The 21,092-nt window shown below is 40.4% G+C and overlaps 2 protein-coding genes across 2 annotated transcripts; both read left to right on the forward strand.

Annotated features, from left to right (window-relative positions):
- The first annotated feature begins 6,580 nt into the window (after positions 1-6,580).
- LOC139912898 (putative methyltransferase DDB_G0268948) lies at positions 6,581-9,788 on the forward strand. The gene is made up of 6 exons (XM_071900818.2): positions 6,581-6,706; positions 6,937-7,097; positions 8,114-8,330; positions 8,465-8,565; positions 9,306-9,443; positions 9,689-9,788. The coding sequence occupies exons 1-6, from the start codon at positions 6,596-6,598 to the stop codon at positions 9,780-9,782; spliced, it is 822 nt and encodes a 273-aa protein (XP_071756919.2). The 5' UTR covers positions 6,581-6,595; the 3' UTR covers positions 9,783-9,788.
- A 2,381-nt stretch (positions 9,789-12,169) lies between these two features.
- LOC139912899 (putative methyltransferase DDB_G0268948) lies at positions 12,170-18,063 on the forward strand. Its single transcript, XM_071900819.2, has 6 exons — positions 12,170-12,280; positions 14,362-14,522; positions 15,664-15,880; positions 16,487-16,590; positions 17,340-17,477; positions 17,967-18,063. Exons 1-6 carry the CDS (start codon positions 12,170-12,172, stop codon positions 18,061-18,063), a joined length of 828 nt encoding a protein of 275 aa, XP_071756920.2.
- Positions 18,064-21,092: the final 3,029 nt, after the last annotated feature.

Below are 21,092 nucleotides of genomic sequence, written 5' to 3' on the forward strand. Positions count from 1 at the left end.
TAACCCCACAGATTGTGGCAGAGATCATTTGATGGAAAAAAAGAAAATTCACTGGCTGGAGCCTGTCAGTACTTATGATGCAGCTGCCTCCTTGTTCGGAGAAATCACTGGTCCGATTTTACATGATTTCAGGTGATAGCTGTGTAGAAGAGCACTGAACCAGATGAGAGATTAACTCAGTGAAAGATGAAGCAACACAATTAAGTGAGAAAGAGTACGTGAGAAACATACAATCAAAGCATTTTCATCATCAGAACATGTAAAAGTAAGAGCGTAATGGCCCCACTTAGTTCTATTATAGGCTATTCATAAACCTGGTGGTTTATAGCTCTCACCACTCAGTGTCCTCATGTTGTTGAGAGGCCGACCACAGCTGTGATTTCACAGGAGGAGCCGAGAGCTTCTTTAACCTGTCGGGTCATAATGATGTCACCACAGCCATCACGCCCTGGAGAGTCCAGAAACTTCCCCACCATGTACCTTAAAGGAAAAAGTCCACCAGCATACATTGGGCAGAGGGCAGAGAAACACTCGGGACAGTTTGTCAGTCCATCACAGGGGTCCAGAAATCCAAAGTACATTGCCAATAGCTGTTTTCTCAACAGTGTTAAAGTGTTTTAAGGTGGATTTTTCCTTTAAAGGAATAGTTCACCCCAGTATGAAAATTCAGTCATTATCCACTCACCCCCCATGTCAGTTGAACCTCCACTGAAGTTCATACAACCATACAACCATTAGCCCTGAAAATCTTTTGATCAAGAAATATCTATAAATCATGTTTCACACAGTTCAAAATATCTGTAGCCTCTCGCCATCCATGCTGCATTATGACACACAAGAGCAGAAGAGACTGGGGTAAGTTCGATCTAGTGATTAGAGCGGGCCGTTATTTTACGTGAGCCAGCTTTAAAATCCAGCTCTGGCTGTGCATACCAGGGGACAAATTGAGCCTGTCTCTACCAGGGGACGATGCCCCCGAACTTCCATACTATGGTTTGGTAAGTGACTCTGGACTGAAGCCTGAAACTTTTCAAATCCTAACAATGCAGACAAAAACACTTATCACATGGTTTTAAGCACACTTACGAATGTAATTACTGTTGAAGCTTTTGGTCAGTGGAGAAGTTAGAGAAACATTTTGTACCGATGTGGACGTAGCACTCTCTTACTGGTAAGTTAGCTTGCTAGCTGGTCTAGCTATACTTGTGTTACAATCCTGTAGGAAATTCTAGTATGTGTGGATGGGTGAAGTAGCAGGTATGGTTACCTGAAACGCCTGCAACTTAGGCTGTCAATCAAATGAAAGAAGTGGGAGCCTCCTCTCCAAGCCTCTGCACTGAGATTCAGATGTAAACATTATAGCCTTCTAAACTAACTAAAAATAAAAATTAAGACTTTCCGAACGTCTTTGAAGGTAATAAATTTATTCAACATACTCAGGAGTGAAATTATAAATGTAAACAAATCCACGTTGTTCACATGGAAAACATCATTGGTCATCTTTAATGGGGCCATCTTTTTACAGCTACAAAAAAAGCAAGTCAAGCCCTTACCCCGGGGGAACAGCCATGCCCACTGTAATGAATGGGACTGTCAGAGTTTTTGCTTGCAATCATGGCTGACATTGAAGAACAGGGATCATTGTGTTACTCACCATCAAAGTTTCAATGCACACCTGGGCAGTGGCCTCTTAGAAACATTCCTCCGCATAACCAACAGGATCAACTATTGAAACAGGATCAACTATCGACTAACGACACCAGCTGGAATGAGAGGCCAAACAACTAACAAGTAAATCCCTTCAACTGGCTAAACAACTATGCTGATTTTGGGGCATCCTGGTGACTCAGTTGGCTAAGGTGCAAATATCTCAGTTCCAAATCCAGGACCGTTGTCGCACCACCTCTCTCCCAATCTCTCCTGTCTCTCTCAATTTTAAACTGTGTAATAAAGGCAAAATGCCAAAACAAAAATGCTAACTTACAATAATAAATACGATACACAGCATAAAACACTAGCAATAATAAGCTGTTTTGTATTGCCTGGCTCATGGGCCATGTATGTCTGTGTAGCCTAACTGTATGCACTTTGCCATGATTTGTGCAAGACAATCACTTTATTGTAGCAAACGGGCACCAAGCAAGGGGCCATGTTTGGTTCCTTTTTCTTTTTACTTACTGCTTCTAGGTCTCCTTGCCAACTACTGCAGGGCGAATCCTGCTAAATTAAGCTGTCAACACATGATGAGTGTTTTGAAAACTTGGTAGGGGGCAGGCCTAGGCACAGGGACTCTTGCCGATACATCATCATGGAAGCATTTATATCAGGAAGGTGGGACAAATAATTTGAACTTTGAGCGTAGCAGCAAGGTCGAAAATCTGAGAGATGCACGCACAGAAAGATATTGACATATCTCCCTCCAGCTCTACCACTGTAAAAAGAAAAGTGATTTGATCGACAGTCACAAAATGCTAACAGCCCAGAAATTACTGTCAGCCTTGGTTACCTTGACCACTTGAAAATGTTAAGCTGTCTGTGATTGTGAGTAGTGTGGTACTGTCAGTCCTTTTATCGAGACCACAGTCAATCATTATAATTAAATCATTAAAATGTTTAAATAAGGCTATTTGGGGTATAGTATAGAAAACAAGCAGTACTCTTGGTCATTTTGGTGATTTTTTTCTGCAGCTCTGTTGCTATTCTATATTGGGCTGTAATGTTTTCTATTATTACTATAATTTGATTTACAGTATATTATTACTCTTTATCCAGCAAATAGATGTGGGGTTTGAACAGGAAACCAATGCATACATCGGCTCTGAGATTATCTCTGATGTTGACAAGCCTTCAACACTGCAGAAATGTTTTTCATTAAGGCATTGATCCCCAACCAACTCAAAGGGTTCAGCAGGATGTTGACTCAAAACACTTTGAACTCTCTGAATACAGGAGTGTGATTGTTTTTGAGCCTGTCGCTATCTGGGTGTCTCTGAAGGATAAAAAGAAAAAACAAGACATTTCCAGTTAAGACACAGATGTGATGTAATCTTTTATCTATCTTTAGACATCTCACAGAACAACAAGCCATACACAGTAGCCCATGAATGATGTAAGGTTGTTGTAATGAATGTCATTAGACCTGCTGCCCTCCCTAATGCTCACCTCTGCCATGATATCCTTGGTGTATGTACCTGGTGCCTTAGGGAACAGACTTGAGTATAGCCAAGCTTGATACAGCTAATTATGACCTAATGGTCACTGTATATTGGCCTCACGAGAGGTTTAGCGAAACAAATAGTGTTTAACTCTTTAAAGAATTGCAAAAAGCAAAAGATTCAAATAAAATCAGATGTGATTAGAAACTGTGGGTTTAGTTCCACTCCATTGATGTGATGCTGATACCAAAAGCTGTAAAAATGTTTTGACAAAACAGTTTAATGAGAACCCCAGGGACGTGGTGCTGTATGTTTCATTTTTAAAATGTTACATGAATGTAGAATAATCACGTTTGAAGTGGTCAACAGGTCATTATCTCCATCCCTAGAGAGCAATTAACCAGGCTGCACCACCCTGGAAGGTCCAACCTGGGTAACCAACCCAAAACAAAGATGCCTTTCGGTTTAACGTGTCAGAAGAATAAACAACAAATTTGGAATCATGGAAAGTACAAAGTGTTTCACAATTGAAAGAATAAAAAAACATACATACACTTATAGCAGCTAAACAAACTTATGGACAAATGATGTCTGCCTAATTTGAATGGAAATGAAACAAAAGAACAATCATAACATAAAACAAGATAATTGAATGCAAGTGAATAAAAGTGAGTTTTCAGGTGGATCTTAAAAGAAGATCCAGAGTTAGATTAATGTATCTTTTCAGGCAAATCGTGCCCTGACTGCAAAGGCTCAATCACCGTTAGTCTTTAATCTAGCCTTTGGAACAGTCAAAAGGATCTAAGACGCTTCTGCACATAGGGAGATGACAGCTCTGAAATCCGGAGCCAGGCCATTTGTTGCTTTGAAAGAAATCAATAAAATTTAAAATGAATCCTAAAATTAACTGGAAGCCAGTGTAAGGTGGCTAAAACAGGACTAATATGATACAGGAAAACCATCTATTCCTCTCGGTATACCCAAGGAACTTTTTGTTCTATCAGTAAGGCCTGTCTTGGCAGCAAAGGCTCTCTATGGATGATGCAGTGTGCAAATTTGACCTGTGGTGTCACCTTCAAGACTTTGGCTTTCAGTTCTTTGTTCTTTCCCTGCATAGCCACAGCCCTGTCTGTGCGTACACCAACACAGTTTTCCCCTCCTTGCGCATCTTACGGTCAGTCTTGCAAAAAATGTTGTCACCAGTGCACTTTCCCTCCAGAGCAGAACCGAATAACATATCCTCGTAGTTTCCCTTCACACTACTAACTAAGCAGCGTTTGATATATCTGTAGACTCATCTAATTGCAAAGAAAATCTACCTTTTTTAACTCATTCATTGAGTTGACCGGTGGCAATGTCACTAATGTGCTGTGCAGTACCATTTGAGAGGGGAATTTTCTCAAGTGCACTTGCTATTTTCTTGCCATGCATTGCTCGAGTCATGGCAATTGCTGCAGAGGGTTTCCCGTTTTTGTTTGAGCAATTAGATATGCCACTTCATATGAAACCACCTGGGCTTTGGTGGGTATGGTAGCTTGTGCATGTATTATTGTCTTTTGCCTAAGCAGTTCCTCCTTCTTGCCTAGAAAATACTCCACATATTGTTAAAACTCCTGCTGTTATTTGCTGGTATTTGCTTAGTAGACGGCTCTATCTGATCGCCCTTACCTGCTGTGCGCTTCTCAGTCGGGGAGAAGGTCAAGGAGGATGCCTGTGGAGTATCAGCAGTACCTGTAGGTAGCTCGTCTTGCTGTTCCACATTTTTGGCTGGCTTTTTGAGAAGCCACTACTCCATGTTGTAGTGTTTGAAGTTGTTGGAAAAGTTAGCTGCTAGCAGCTCACAGACTTAGCTTTGCTGGTGTATCGACAAATTCAGCGCGGATGTAACAGTTGGCAACCAATTTGTTTATGTACTTTTTAAATTCATGCTTGTGGACTGGCTTTCCCTCTGAACGCACACTCTCTCTCTCTCCTACAAAAAATGTAATCTACTAAAAATTATTAACATCATTATTATTTATTTATTTATTTTTTGTCAAAAACTTTTTTTTTTTGGAACCACCAACTTAGACAATCTTTAAGAGTGTCAAGGCTATTGGTATTGTTAGGATTTACTGTATCGTCAACATAGCAATGAAAGGAAATGTTATGTCTATAAATCAAATGACCAAGAGGAAGCATGTAAATAGAGAAGAGAATAGGAACCAGGATGGAACCTTGAGGCATTCCACTGTTCAGTTTTGCAGAGGAAGATATAGAATTACTCATGGCAGAAAACTGCAGAGAGATATGACAAGCAAGGGGGGTGGAGAGATGTTAGACTGTGGTTGTAGATATTGTTTCACTAAAATCTAGAGTTAACCACAGGGAGATTCATTTAACCATTTCTTCTGCCATCCCCTTTCACTCCCCCCTTCAGATAAATGCCCCGACTAATCTGCATTTTTCATATTCATAATATGACCCATTATCTCAACATGCAGTGGTTAAAATGTGCAGAAATACTCTGGCCATGCAACGGTTAAGCAAGAGGCCCTGCTTCTGATTTACACTGTTGCCAAATCTGCAGCTGAGTTCATACCGCAGAGCGAACACCCGGCTTCACACGCAGCTTGCTCTCAAGTAAGCAACTTTTTCCACAAACAAAATATATCTGTTCTACTTTCATCTGTGTTGCTCTTCCATCAAATTTGTAGCTATATCTGTACTAATCCAGTGTTGTGAGACTCATACTAACTACAGTAATAGTAGGCAGCTCTACAGCTTTAGTACAGACTTAAAAATTCACCAGATTCTCCTTTGAATACCTAAGGCTGGCTTCACGCAGGCTAGAGTAGCTTATTTTTAACCTGTTGTGCCGCATATCGGATCTTTGCATGCCTGTTTAGAAAGTCATCAAAAGAAAAGATCTGTGTTACATGTTGTGTAAATGCAGCCTAATATCTCCTTTGCTGTCTTATCTATTCCAGATGATGATTAACATATAGATGCTGATTATACTGCCAGAGAGAGAGGGGACTGATTGACTGACTGTATAATTCACTGACTGACTGATGAACTGCTAAACTCAATAACTGCCTGCCTGTCTGTCTGCCCTCTGAATGACTGGCTAACAGTCTCACTGCTGCTGAGTCACTGTTTGATCTCAAAAAGACCGGAAGTACTACACTTCAGATAGTTATAGATAGAGGAAGAGTTAAAGGGCAACGAGAGCACAGATCAGAAGAGCGTGAGCGGCGGAAGAGAGAAAAGGGCTTTAACAGGAGGCAACAAGAAAAGAAGAGATGGGAGAAGTTTAGAGCAAAGCAACAAAACGAGGGGAAACAAGAGAAGAGACTGAAAGAGAATAAGGAGGGACACATCAGAACTACGGAGAGGAGTTGGGAGCAAAGGACAGGACAGTAGAGCAGAAAGAGAAGGGTAAAAAAAAAAAGAGCGCCATGACGTACCGCCTGTTTGAAGGGAAAGACCATGCCTCCATTTACCAGAAGTATCGCTTCGTGCCTCCAGATGAGCTCAAGGAGATCATACTTCAATACATGGATAAGAAGGTATGTATACATAAAGGTCATTCTGTCTAGTTTTGTAGTGAGTAGTGTAGAAAGTGCATTCTCTAAAGTACAAAAGTGAAACATATAGGCTTGCTGTGTTTTCATAATATGTGATATGTAGCATTTCAATAGGGCATGTTTCATATTTTCATGGTAAACAAAATGATACTGTACATGATGCAAAATACACTGATTTTCAACGTAATGACAACAAGTACACAACTGTTCAGAAGGGGCAGCCCCATGTGCTAGCGGTGGATCTGGGATGCGGGACGGGTCAGAATTCACAGCTACTGGCGCCGCACTTCCAGGAAGTAGTGGGCATGGACATCAGCGAGTGTCAGCTGGAGGAGGCGAGGGCCGTGCCAGGCTACCCGAACATCACATACAGGTAGGAGTGAGTCAGAGTGTCGGTGTGTGTGTATATATATACAGTATATATAGCTTTGTCACCATGTTTCTCTATTTCCCTCATACACACTGGCTCTACCTCTTCTCTCTTTCTTTCTCCATGTCTCTCGTTCTCTCTCTCTGACACAAGCATACAGTACACACACACACAGGCTGTAAAAGAACGCTCATATGTGAGAGAGATTACAAAGGTCAGTGCTTTTTCAGCCTAGCAGGTAATCTAGCCAAGTAGGGAATCTACATTGTCAGGGTCAAGTTTCCAGGTAAGGAAAGAAGTAAATGTCAGGACAATAACAGGGGTCAACCAAGCAAGTGTGCTCAGTCAACTTACACTTTGGAAATAAAGTATTACCTTGAAATCATTGGGCAAATTTTAGTTTTGCATGTAATTTAGCTCTACAAATAGGTTTTAACATGAGGCTGAAGTAAGTTCTTCGAAAATCTATATTTAAATTAGCAAAAATTCGGATTAAAATCATTATTAGTTTTGCTGTGTGAGATGTGATGAAGTTACACTTAGTATCTTCTAGCTACTCTGAGAATAAATGGGGAGTTTTACTACCAAGCTCAGGAAAGTTTAAATTTATAACAAGTTGTGGGGGGGGGGGATAAATTTAGCTCAAGTGACAGTATATTAGTTGTTTATGATTGACAACCTTCAGGTTTAAGTCTTCCATATGGATACGATAAGCCATGTTGATTGCGCTTGTTTAACTGTTGGAATTCAGTGCTATGCTGAACAAACAGGATACAGACTGCCACTGTTTACATTGAAATGATCTACCAACCAGTTAGTCATGAAGCTCAAGTTTTAAGAAGACTATGATTGGGTGAAATGCTGGATCAAATCCCTCCTGGCTGTTAGAGCGGTTAACTAACTATGCTGCCTCTGTTCCACTGGGAGGACAGGTAAAACTGTGTGTTTCTGGCTAGTCTCTTTCTGCCCAAGTAGAAATATTTGGGCATACCGATGTGATGTGTCTGCTCTCCCTGCAGGAAGGGGACAGCAGAGGAGCTGCCGTTTCCGGATGGCTCTGTGGACTTGCTGACAGCGGCGTCGGCGGCCCACTGGTTCGACCAGCAGCGGTTCCTGGCTGAGGCGAGTCGGGTTTTGAAGCCCCGAGGCTGCGTGGCTCTGCTGGGCTACAGTGAAACTAACACCAGGCTTCACTACCGAGCCTGTGGAGACAGACTGAACCGCATCTATGAGGAGGTGGGTGTGGATTTACAATGTGAAATCTATATTGTCGAATTATAATGAACAATTTAGGCATCAATGCTCTGCTACATACATACATATATACATAATGAAGTAATAATAAAACATTTACACACATTTCCTTATAGGTGAAGGAAGTGCTGTCCCCGTACACCAGCACTCAGGTGGCTGTAGCCAACAATAAGCTGGAAAAGCTGTTTTCTGCCATCCCATTCCCTGACAAAGAGAGGTAACTCCCACACCAGCACCAACTCCACACCAGTTGATCTAAATTCACTGCCTGACAAAGAGAGTTAACGACCTTACCAGCAGGAGACAAAGAAAAAAAAATCACTGCCCTACTCTTCTGTCATTTCAGGATCTGTTCTCTGATAAAGAGAGGTAACTAACTATGAACCAGAAATCACCTAGAATGTCAAACTGTCATTTCCCCCCCAAACAAAGACAGATATATAGCGAAGGAGTAAATCAGCACTTTGCTGTTCTGTTTCCATGGTAAAGACAGGAAACTAACTAAACACAGCACCAAGCCAGTCATTTTGTTCCCTGACAAAGAAAGACAATAATATACTAAACGAACCCAAAAATGATTGTCTTGTCATCTGCTTTTCTGACAAACTGATGTAAATGAATTACACACAAATATTCTGCCTTTAAAACAAATTGCAGTTGTTATTGATGTTTTGAATGCATGCTACAATATCTAAGAATTTTCTGACATTATATTTTTTATGAATAGTAAATAATCAGTGTATAATAATAGAACAAGCTTTATTAATTTTCATTATTTTAACTAAAAAGCGACAGAGATCTACAGACTGACATCCTTTCATCCTAAAATCACTTTGCTGTGCCAACATATTTCAACATCTGTGTGTGTATATGTGTCTGTGCCGGTGTTTACATGTTTGTGTCTGTGTGTGTTTTTGCATGTGTGTGTGTTGTGTGTGTGTGTGTTCTCTCACTGAGGATTGAGTGTGTCCAAGTGAGCTCTTCCATCTCGGTGCGGGCCCTGGTGGGTTTCATGGAGTCCTGGTCCATGTTCCAAGCCTACAGGAGGAAAGACCACCAGGCTGCTGAAGGCCTGCTGCTCAATACTCAGAAGAGGTCAAATATGCACACACAGATACACACACACACACACACACACACACCTACACATGCAGGCACAAATTTTACAGGTTACAGATATAACCTGTAACTTAGTTGTGCATGCCTGGTTTTAACAATACATTTCAATCTTCCAGTCCCCCATTTTGGAAACATTAAACTTTCATTTTAATAGCCAATCCTATTGATCTATGGTGCTATCACTAGTAAGCTGACTAACCAATCGCTGACCTGCTTCCTAGGTTTCTGGAGGAGATGGGAGTCACGTCTCCTGACACTGAGATGGAGCTGAACCTGGGCTATTTCTGCATCCTGGCATCAAAACCAGAATCATGAACACTACAGCATTGTGTGTGTGTGTGTGTCAGTGTGTATGTGTGTTTTTGTGTTTGTGTCCAAGAAAGGTTGTGTTGCAAATTATAAGTTCTGAGCTACAAAACTTTCAAATCTTGAAACTCGTGAAAAGTGTGTGCTGGTTGAATTTTGGAAACTTTCTCAATAAAACAACCTAATTTGTGCCAATTTTCCTTTGTTTTCCCTGTGATTTTCTTGTGTAATATGAATTCAGCATACTCCAAGTGGATAAGTCAGCTGAGAGAAGACCTTTGACCAGGCTTACAAAATAATCCTTAACACGCTGCCTTTAGCCATTTCATTTATTGTACTGATAATAAGCTTGGCTCTTTCGAGAGAGTCTGCTTTCAAGTTCGTTTAGGGAAAAGTAGGAAGCTGCAGATCCATTTAGTTGTGTGTGGTGTAAGAAGAATAGGGCATCAGTAACAACTCACAACCAGATTCTGTGGTGGTAGAAAAAAACAAGCAAAAAAAAAAAAAAATTATAGGGTTTAATTCTAAAATGCCATATATCCATTTTGGGAAAATGTTGCCACTTTGAATTAATCACTCAATATTTCAAAAACCCAGCTGATTCTATCCACAAAAGCAGAAGTATTTCATAAACCAAGGTCTTAAGATAACTCATAACTTTAAAAAAATAACCCACACTGTAATGTGCTTAACTTTCATACCGGCAATCATTTTGTATAAGTAGGTGCCAATTTTCTCAAATGGTCTTATATTGGAATAAAACTGTTTGACTCTCTCACAGAAACGAATCATCTTCACTCTCAAGTCACCTTCAAAATAAGTTCTTCAAAATGAATAAATCATTTGCCAATAGCACATACTGTAGCTGATCCCCTGCTGCCTTAAATTCATGCTGAGAAGTTACATAACTGAAAAAAATAAATACCTTTGAAATACAAGATGCCTAGCACTGTTGTTTCACAGCAGGAGCGCTTGAATATTTTAGTTTAAATGTGGATTCAAGCTTTTCAACCGAGCTCTTGGAAACATAGATGCCTATGGCAGTTTAAAGACACAATGCAACACATTTCATTCAGTCAGTAAAAGCTTGCTATGGATTTCTAGGCAGGATCATGTTTTCAGTTAGTTCTAGTTGGATCTATGTTTTTTATAGCTGCTTTAGTGCCCTTTCTCTATGTTCTGCCAAATTTCAGTAAGGTAAAGGGGCGTGGCTCTCCCGAGACGCTTTGTACCACACACTTTGTACTGGCCATCATGAATGAAGTGGAGCCATCTACAATCGGTGCTTAAGTAAAAAAAAAAAAAATAATAAAAATAAAAAAATAAAAAGTTTTGTAAAAATCATTAAATTTTGTAAATGCTGCATCAATTGTCAAATACAAAACCAAGGCTTTTCCACTGCATAACAATAATTTTTATCTTTGGTGAATAAATATCCAGTGTTGGAAATTTCAACACCCATCGACAATCCAAAAAATTGAGATTTTGACAAGTTCAGGGACTACGACATTATGCATAATGTCGACCAATCAGATAATTAATTCACATCTGGGTGTATGTGACATCATTTCCACCAGTTAGTAGATTGAATTTGATCTGTTGACCACCAGAGGTATCTCTAAGGGTGTCAGTCAAATTTCTACAACACTGACAATGGGTAACTTTACATTAACAGCCCTTGGTTAAACAATACCAAGAGATTGAGAAATACAAGAAACCAGACTTCATGACTTCATTGAGACAGAGGACTGGTGCAGACATGACTTTAATGTCATAGTACGCATGTAAACAAGTGGATCTCCTACCTCCAGAACAGAGTAAACCTTCACCTCATTAATGAAGCCACATAGCATTCTGACCCCTCCCCCTCCATCTCCAGGGAGATCTCTGATTGGCTCTGACAGGCACACATACTGTCACATGACCCCGACGTTGACCCCTTACTCACACACAGACCTCTGACTTGACTTCAGCTAGACTTGAATTTCCATTTAATACGCTTATGAATTATGTTCAATACAGTTAGCATCATTATAATACCTGTTACACACTGAACAGAAATTAAATACAGACTCGACATCATCTGGAAACTTGAGTTTTTGAACTGTCCCTTTAAAGGCCCTAATTGTCAAACGTGCCACATACCAATGGGGGTAGTGAGACCTCCCTGTTCCTAAGCACCCCACCGTTTACCTCTTTTGTGAGGGAGGGAGAGAGAGCGAATTCCTTTCTGTTTCACTGGAAGAAAGAGATAGACGAGTGTTGTGAAAGAAAGCGTTGTATCCATTTCAATTCAATCTCTGTACTTTTTAGACTCATGCTAGATCAGCTGTCTGCCTCACAGAAAGGGTCGTATTTAGAGAGATAGTTGGTAGAGACTGAGGCACCGACTATTCATGGCTCACCGTTTGTTTGAAGGCAAGGAGCACGCCGCTTCCTATTGGAAATACAGGATCTCTCCATCAGATCATCTGATACAACAGGTGCTCGACTTCCTGGAGAAACAGGTATGAAAAGAAAGGGGTCGGCAGTGGGGTGGCATCTATGTTATTAACTTAAAAAAAGTAATCAATGAGAGGATAGCAAAGATCCTATTTGTACCCTTCTTTTTCTTTATGTTTTTTAAATAAATTTAAGTAAATATACATCATACATAATCCTTCATTTGTAGATCAAATGAAGGACAAATACGGATATGTGTTTGATATTGTGTCCTTTCAAGAAATGACTTTGTAGTTTGATTCCTGACAAAACATCTGAGATTTCCCCTAAATAAATATCCCTGTAAAATGAATTGTGATAACGACCATCAGCGCTACATTCTATATCTCCTGTGAGCTGCTTTCTTTGAGCATCTTTCATTATTTCCACTCCCTGCTGCTGTTTTTGTTTTCTTTTTTTTAACTTACCACTCTACCCCCCATCAGCAGGGACTCATGGCAGCACATGCTTGAGAACTCCAAAACTAGGTGAAATAAAAGCAAGCAGCAGATGACACATTCTCATTGGCATTTGATCGTGTCATAACTAATGTCTCAATAATATTTTAATGAGAATAATATGAGAATGAGAATTTCCCCTGCGGTGATTTAGGGTGGCTCAACAGCGCGTATGCGATAAGAAGTCGCCGGATGATGTCACATGCTAATTTGCATATCAATATATAACCTACAGTCTCCGCTCGCAGCGGAGGGAGGGGGGCTACGCAATTTATTGGCAAATGCTTTGGGATTCAACACTTTAACATTGTTCCCCATGGTCAGAAAAAGTTGCCAGATTTGTCGCTAGTCGCTTTTAAGAAATAAAGTCGCCAGGGGGTTCTGAAAAGTCGCTAAATCTAGTGCCAAGTTGGACTGCGGTTACATGAGACATTTTTTTTCATTCTGAATGACATCATTCCGAAGGAAGATTGCTACGCAAGTGTTTACATGAGAGCTAAATATAACGATCGCGTTGAGATGTGCGTTTACATGCTCCACAGTATGTAATCAGAATAAAAGTTTCTGACATGCGCAAAACACCGACTCCAGCACTCTAACATGGGCTTACGTTTTTAAAAGATGGACCTGCATCAGTTATTTCTTTACTGCTGTTCTTTCTGATGAAGCAACAGTTTTATCAAAACACACGACTCGTGTCAGAAAAAGACGTTTTGTTTTGCCCCAGCAATGATTGGGTCCATTTGTAATTTTTACCGCTGTAAACCGAAACTGGCCCGGAGAGGCGGAGTCAGGACTTGATATAAAATCTGGCTGCGCTGCCTACATCGAGCCCGAGCGCCCCGGGGTTAATAACAAGCATATCCATTCGAATCCTCCCGGAAAAAAAGGGTAACCCGTAATTGACGTGACTTACGTTAAATGCGTGAGCAGAAAGAGGCGAGTAAAGAAAGCGACCAGAATGAGTGTTTACATGACGAAATTTTATCCATGACCGGATTATGAAAGGGTTAAACCACCCCTCTCAAACGGAATGAAATTTCATTCGGATCGGCCAGTTTATTCTGATTGAGGCGTTTATATGAGGCATTTTTATTCTGATTGGGCTACTATTCTGATTAAAAGGCTCCATGTAAACGCTGTTGGCGGGAAACAATACACTCTTATTGTTTTCATTATGAATTTATTTAACATTCAATACACACGCATTGAAGTGTAAAGTACCTAGCCTCATGAAAAAAAGAAAAAACGTGAACATAGCGCGGTTGTGGCGGTTGCTTGCCATCCTCCGCGGTTGGCTTGTCTATAGCGCGGTATTGCAATATTGCGGTTATTGCGACAGCCCTACTCCCATTACTTTTAACACTGTATCTTTAATGGTGACCTCATGCTGCACCAGTAGGCGTAAATATACATTTCTAACCAATAAAACCATCAGATTTCTGAACAATTCCGCCCCTCCACACCCCTCCCATCAAATAAAATTGCCTTTCTCTCCCAGACTCATATTCCATTGGTTTAGACTTTTGAATGATCCCTCACTGCATTACGTCCCGCCCCAACATCCTCTCATATTCATTTTCATTTTCATTTCATTTCATGGGGTCTTTAAACATTCTGTCCTGTGCCCGTGTTCTCTGCTCTCTCAGAAAGGCCGGCCTTTTGACCTGGCAGTGGATGTGGGCTGTGGCTCGGGTCAAGGCACGGTGCTGCTGGCCGGCCACTTTGCCTCTGTGGTGGGGACAGACGTGAGTCCTGCCCAGTTAGACGTGGCCTTGGAGCATGCTAAGGGCCCAAACATCACCTACAGGTCAGCATGGATACACTCAAAGGCAATTGGGTTTCAGCTAAACAGTCTGCACACAAGGTTTCTCACATAAACTACACTGACTGAGAGTAAGAGACATGCTGACGGTGTTCTGCAAGAACTTTCTCCTATACTCGTGGTTTCCTCTACAGAGGAACACGAGTGAGATTGTGGGTTAGGGGGAAATTAGGTTATTCCACTGTTTTTTTTCCTTATACGCTTGGGATAATTAAATTGTAAATTGATGTGAAAATTGGAAAATGTCTCAGATACCAGTGTTTTTTTTACTCTATATTCCTCAATAAAAAGTTTCAACAAAAATTCCAAATTCATTATAATTGACAGTCGATGTTGTTCCCCCTCAGGTAGAATATCGTTCCTCACTCCAGGATCAAGCTAACCTGATTAAAATGCATGGTGAAATGTTAAAAAATGCATGAGCATCAAACAGCTTTTCTCAATTCCTGAAAAAATGGCATTTTGCAGTTTTAAGGTTTTTGCAGGACACTGTCGACAGGCAAGGGCCATCCTCCACCAGAATCAGGCAACAATTTCACCTCTTTTGTTTAGATTCGAGAACCTGGTAAGCTACAGTATTCACTCTGGGCCAAGGCAGGCACAATGAGCCCCTTGTCTGATGAAACTCGGCCATGCAGTAAAGCCCATACAACTGATCAAGTGAAAATGCACTCTACTGTCAGTGAAATCCTGCTATTTTGTTTGGCCTCGCACACATTAAATACATTCAGAAACAGGATTCTAATTAAATGAATTTCAGAAGGTATACAAATTATGTGAATTGTTTTTAACAAATCCTCATTTATTGCTAATAAGTAAGTGAAAGTGAAACACAGATGCATCTGCAATTTCCATGGCAATATAGCATGTTATGTAAGGGTAAGGCTTTACATTCTGTACTTTCACTTTACTAGGCTTTTGCCACATGTCAACATGTCCTCTATGTTGACAAGTGCCAAATAAAGATATAAGAATAGGTCAAAATGGTAAATGACACAATACATTTTAAAAGCACAATACATCTTTAAAAAAAATTCACTTTTGATGCTCCAACTTTCTGTCTTTGCTCACCAGGTCCTAACTAGTCAAACGTTTTAACTGGATGTCATTACTTGTCGACCTTCAGGCAGTGTTTTGCTGAGGAGCTGCCGTTTGGTGACGGCTCAGTGGATCTGGTGACGGCTATGTCTGCCTTCCACTGGTTCGACAGGCCGCGCTTCCTGCAGGAGGCCCACAGGGTCCTGAAGCCCCGCGGCTGCTTGGCTCTGCTCAACTACACCATGGACATGGAGCTCAGCTTCCCTGACTGCTGCTCACACACACTCAACCAAGTCTGCAAAGAGGTGCATGCAAGAATTTACACATGAGAGCACTTATTGTTCATGTATACTCAGTGGTGGAAAGAGTACCAGAATGTCCTACTCAAGTAGAAGTACTGTTACATTGCTGATATTTTCCTGAAGTAGAGGTAAAGGTACTGTTGTAAAAATCTACTTAAGTAAAAGTAAAAAGTATCTCATTTAAAATGTACTTTTTAGAAAAGAGAACAATGTTAAATGTGATCTTTTCAATACCATTCTAAAATGATGAGAGGACAGAGTTCAACCGCAATTCCTTTAATTGGAAAATTTGGAAATTACAAAATAAAGTGCACAAAGTAAAGCCAGATTACTCTACTCTTCTTTGCTGACTGACCGGTCACTAAATGAGGAAAAAGGTCCATGTAGCAACACTAAATATAACACTTTGGATACATTGTACCTGCATACATACCCAAATCTGCATGTACTAATTTAAGCTTATATGGCTACATGTGGGAGCTTCCTCAGCATTGAATGGATGAAGTAAACACATCAATGAGTACAACTTGAAGCAAAATGCAAATTTGGAATCAGGCAACCTTTCTACACCCATAATGACTCCATGTTTCATTACGTGTTTTCTGTCAGTTTTACGCGGCCCTGCGACCTTACCGCAGCCCCCACCTTGGTCCCAACTCTGTTGAGCTCTACCGACAGGCCTACGACTCCCTCCCTTACCCGGACAAGGAGTGGTGAGTGACGACAGCTTTTTCTCAATCATCTTTGTTCCAGATTCATTCATTCATGCTGCACAGATCTGAAGATATTCGTTTACCTTCTCTCATCTTCCATTTCACAGTCCCTCCAGAAATGTGTGATATGCAAACACAAGTTTATTCACAAATTTAAGAGGGCCTTGTAAATATAAAAGGTATTTCAATTTTTGCCAGTCACTCCATTTTTACTACATAAATCTTCTCTCATCCTTAAAAATAAGACCAACAATCAGGACTAGAGTTTTTAAAATTCATTGCTATATTAATGTAAGAAATATTCTAATCGACACTCCTGTCAACAACATGATAATCACAATTTTGTCTTCTGACTTAGAGTTTTCTTTGATCTTTTCTAACAAATTAACACTGCAAATTTGTCTTGAGAATCTCCAGCAAATTTAATGATTTGGTTGCAATAATTACATAAAAACACCACAAAATTCTGTAGGGACTGGTTTCACTGACTTCATTCTCTTTACCTTTGCAGTTTGTCTGTGCACATGCTGGCATGTTTATGATCAGAAGGATGGTATAACATTGTCATAATAAAAATAAAAGCATACTAAACCATTTTGGAAAAAATGTAGAGAAAAGAGAATGTATTTCTTCACCAAAATCACCCATTAGTTTGTTTGTATGTGTGCGTGTGTCTGTGCGTGTGTGTGTATATGCATGCATCCGTGTGTGTGTGTGTGTGTGTGTGTGTGTGTTTTTGTGTATTACAGGCATGAGTGTGTGTGGGTGAGAAGGGCCATGCCTCTGTCCAGCTACATGGGGATGTTGGAGTCTTTCTCCAGCTATCAGGCTCTGCTGAGAGAAAACCCACAGGAGGCCAACAGGCTCTCCAAGGACATCAATCAGAGGTGAACCACACCTTACATAGTACACATATGTACAGTAGACACACACACACAACACACATTTCTTTAAATATGACAATGCTCTCAAAAATTATGAAAAAGAATACACACCCAAACAAAGCGGTAACTATCTCTATTTTAAGTTAAATGTTACTTACTTCTCTCCATGCAGTGTAAAATATCCCTTCCACCTATGTTGTGGACAAATTGTAAACTGCAAAGTAAACTGGAAAAGTGCAAAGCAGATCTTTGGGTGCTCCAATTTGTAGTCAATAGTGCATCATAAATTGTGTTAAAGGTTTATCCCTCCTCAAATTGCCTCCTCACTGTAGTTTGGGACAACACACTTGATGTGTTGCTTTTCAACGTGTGCAGGAGTAACACACACTGTACTATCCTATCAACACATGCTCTGATGAAAGATATGTTGTCCCAAACTGCACTCAATGATTGACAAATGACACGTCCTGCCTCCTCTGTTCCTCTCCGCAGGTTGCTGTCGGTGATGAAGGAGACGTCTGCAGAGACAGAGGTTGAGGTGGGAGTGAAGTATTTCTGCCTGCTGGCCTGCAAACCACAGGAAGACTGACTTCTGCCAACACTCAGAAAAAATGCAGAGTTGAATGCAGTTTGGGACACCAAATCTTGTGCTTCTTTTCAACACAACAGTTCTCTGTAGCACCATGTTATGTCATAAGGTTTCACCTTTAACATACCTTTAACGTGCTGTGCTGAAAAGTATCACAAGTTTTCTGAGATTTGACGATGACAACTTTTCTGTGTGACTGTCCCTCTTTGACTAAAACACTGGTAATATGTCAGTCTGTTGGATGTTTGTTACTAAAGGTAAATAACTTGTACTGTATTCTTCAAAAATGCCAGATGAATGCCACTAATCTAAAGTAAAGCACCAAATATGGCCATGTAATATTTTAAACATTGTGTCGACTGTTTCTTTAATCACATACAGTATATCCAAAACATGCATGTTCATTTAATCCATCATACCTATATCTACCACGCTCCTTCTCTCTCTTTCTCTCTTATGGTGCTGGTAATGTGCAGGGTTGTAGGTTTGTACTATATTAGTGATTAAGTGTACAGAAAATTTGTATAGGGCTTTGGTGAAGACAGTAGATACAATTAGATATTGTAAAACAAAACTGTAAACCTCTCTCAGCCAGCTAGTCAACAGGCCACTGCTGGTAACTTCTGGCAACTGACAAGAGAGCAAAACTTGACATTTTCCCCTTGTAGATAAAGCAAAAGTAGAAAAGTTGTTTGTCAGTTCATCAGTAGAATGAACATCTCATATAGGGGACCAGATGTGCCAGAATCAAAAATAAGTAAATTAATAAATAAAGGCATCAATATATACATAAATATATAAATAAATGTGCAAGTAAAGTGAAGAGATGAAGTGTTTTGGATAGGCTGTTCCGCAAATTACCACTAGAGGACAGTGTTTGATCAAATTTGCATTTAACAGGTGCTACATGGGACTTCCTCCCATGATATTCGTTCTCACATATAATGATAAACATACAAACATAGTATATCATCATTATGCTTTCTTTGTTCTTGCTTTACAAATTCAGTTGTTTTTTTCCCCAGGAACTACTGTGAGTTTCAGTGAGATGCATTTTAATTCCTTCATTCTAGACCATTTTGCACAAAAATGTGATAGGCCTAGAACTTTTTTATATAAAGGTGTTATGACTTTTCTTCAGGCAGTGTTGAAAGCTGTTTCACAGTTTTGGGGTCATCCTATAGAATAACCTGTCAACTTAACAATGTGTGAACAGTATTATTTGGATGTAGAGAGTCCAGCTGAGCTCTTTTTTTTTTTTTAGTTTTCCTATTCAGGCTTCAGCTTTCACCCTCAAGATAAATGTTGTTGCTATAACAGCTTGGGAGTTTTATAGCGCAGAGATCAGAACCTTGATCACCCACAGATAAGGTTTTTATGGACCTTCATTCAGTCAAAGTCTTTTTTAATAAATTAGGCCTCTGGCAACAGCTCTTACACTGTGTTGGCAGATAAGTAGGACATTGGGGACAGATAGAAGGTGCTGTCAGTGGAAGTGTATACTGTTGGCACAACTTAGTAGAAGATGAATAGAAGTGTAGTTCAATCAAGGCTGGAGTTAGGGCAGAGCCAAAGTCATAAAAAACATAAAAGAGGCTGGTGCTGGAGAGGACACTGCAATAGACTGTAGTAATAGTTATGGTGGATTTGTAACTACAGTAGATTAATACCTGGATTGAAGCCATTGATCAGAGTTTGGCCAGTTTTTACCGGCAGCCAATCCTGTTTCATGGCATGTCATTATGGTGTTGTAGTTGCTGTAGAACATTTTTGGGCAGTATTTGGCAATCATCATAAAACATGCCATCAGTGGCTCTGATAGGAGGAGTGTGTGTGTGTGTGTGTGTGTGTGTGTGTGTGTGTGTGTGTGTGTGTGTGTGTGTGTGTGTATGTGTGTGGCACATAGGCTACATAACACAGATTTGATAGGGATTCTTGATCAACTTAGAGGAACAGCAGAGAAGAATATTATTTATGATTACGGGGTAGCAAGGTTTGGTATTGATGAGAAAAGGAAGAAAGTAGTTGCAGAACCAGTTAAGTCTATGCAACAACAGGAGATTGATACAATTATCCAAGAAAAGAGGCAGCTTAGGAGACAATGGAGGAAGGCTAGCGATAGCGAGAAAGAGGGCATCAATGTCCTTCAGACAGCACTAGGGAATCGGTCAGCAGCATTAAGGAGAGCAGAAAATCTTAGGAAAAACAGAAGAAAAGAAAGAACGAGCTAGGATAGCATTTTATAAAGATCCATACAAATTTGTTAAGACATGATTTAGTAAAGGCAAGAGTGGCAGCTTGGAAGCAACACGGCAGGAGCTAGAAGACCACTTAGAAAAGGTGCATACAGATAGGGAGAGGGGTAGAGAGTTAGGGCCGCCCCCCAGATATCCCACCCATTGGAGCAATAGACTATCAAATAGATGACAGCCTGCCAAAGTGGAGTGAGGTGGAAAAGGTGGTAAGGCATGCAAGGGCTTCATCAGCCCCAGGGCCTAATGGTGTCCCTTACCGAGTATACAAAAGTGTGCCAGATGTATTGAGATACCTATGGAAACTAATGAAGCTATCATGGAAAACGCAGTTTATTCCTAGATCATGGCGTAGAGCAGGAGGGATTCTGAATCCCAAAGAGAAAAACTCTACAGATAGAAATCAGTTTTGGCCTATTTGCCTCCTTAAAGGGTAACTTCAGTATTTTTCAACCTGGACCCTATTTTCCTATCTTTTTGTGTCTAAGTGACTAAAGGGGACAACAATTTTTGAAATTGGTCCAGTATTGAGCCGTGAAACGAGCTGCAATGTAATCTGACGGGGCAAATCGCACCGTCAAAAGTGCTTGTTTTTGCCACTGACAGGCTCAGATTGTTCTTATAAGTGTCTGACAACATTATGGAAAGGACCCTACAGAGAAATGAAACACTTTTCTGTACCTTTCACTTAAACCGGTCTGTGTGTAACTTCCTGCAACAACTCAACTCTCGCGAGACTTGAGCGAGACTTGGTTACACACATTAATTTAATTGAAC

Source organism: Centroberyx gerrardi, chromosome 10 (genome assembly GCF_048128805.1).
Source record: "Centroberyx gerrardi isolate f3 chromosome 10, fCenGer3.hap1.cur.20231027, whole genome shotgun sequence".
Lineage (NCBI taxonomy): Eukaryota > Metazoa > Chordata > Actinopteri > Beryciformes > Berycidae > Centroberyx > Centroberyx gerrardi.

Coding starts and splice junctions, on each gene's coding strand:
- LOC139912899 (XM_071900819.2), top strand. CDS start 12,170: ATGGCTCACCGTTTGTTTGAAGGCAAGGAGCACGCCGCTTCCTATTGG. Junction 12,281..14,361: donor TCGACTTCCTGGAGAAACAG/GTATGAAAAGAA, acceptor CTGCTCTCTCAG/AAAGGCCGGCCTTTTGACCT. Junction 14,523..15,663: donor GGCCCAAACATCACCTACAG/GTCAGCATGGAT, acceptor GTCGACCTTCAG/GCAGTGTTTTGCTGAGGAGC.
- LOC139912898 (XM_071900818.2), top strand. CDS start 6,596: ATGACGTACCGCCTGTTTGAAGGGAAAGACCATGCCTCCATTTACCAG. Junction 7,098..8,113: donor TACCCGAACATCACATACAG/GTAGGAGTGAGT, acceptor CTCTCCCTGCAG/GAAGGGGACAGCAGAGGAGC. Junction 8,331..8,464: donor TGAACCGCATCTATGAGGAG/GTGGGTGTGGAT, acceptor ATTTCCTTATAG/GTGAAGGAAGTGCTGTCCCC.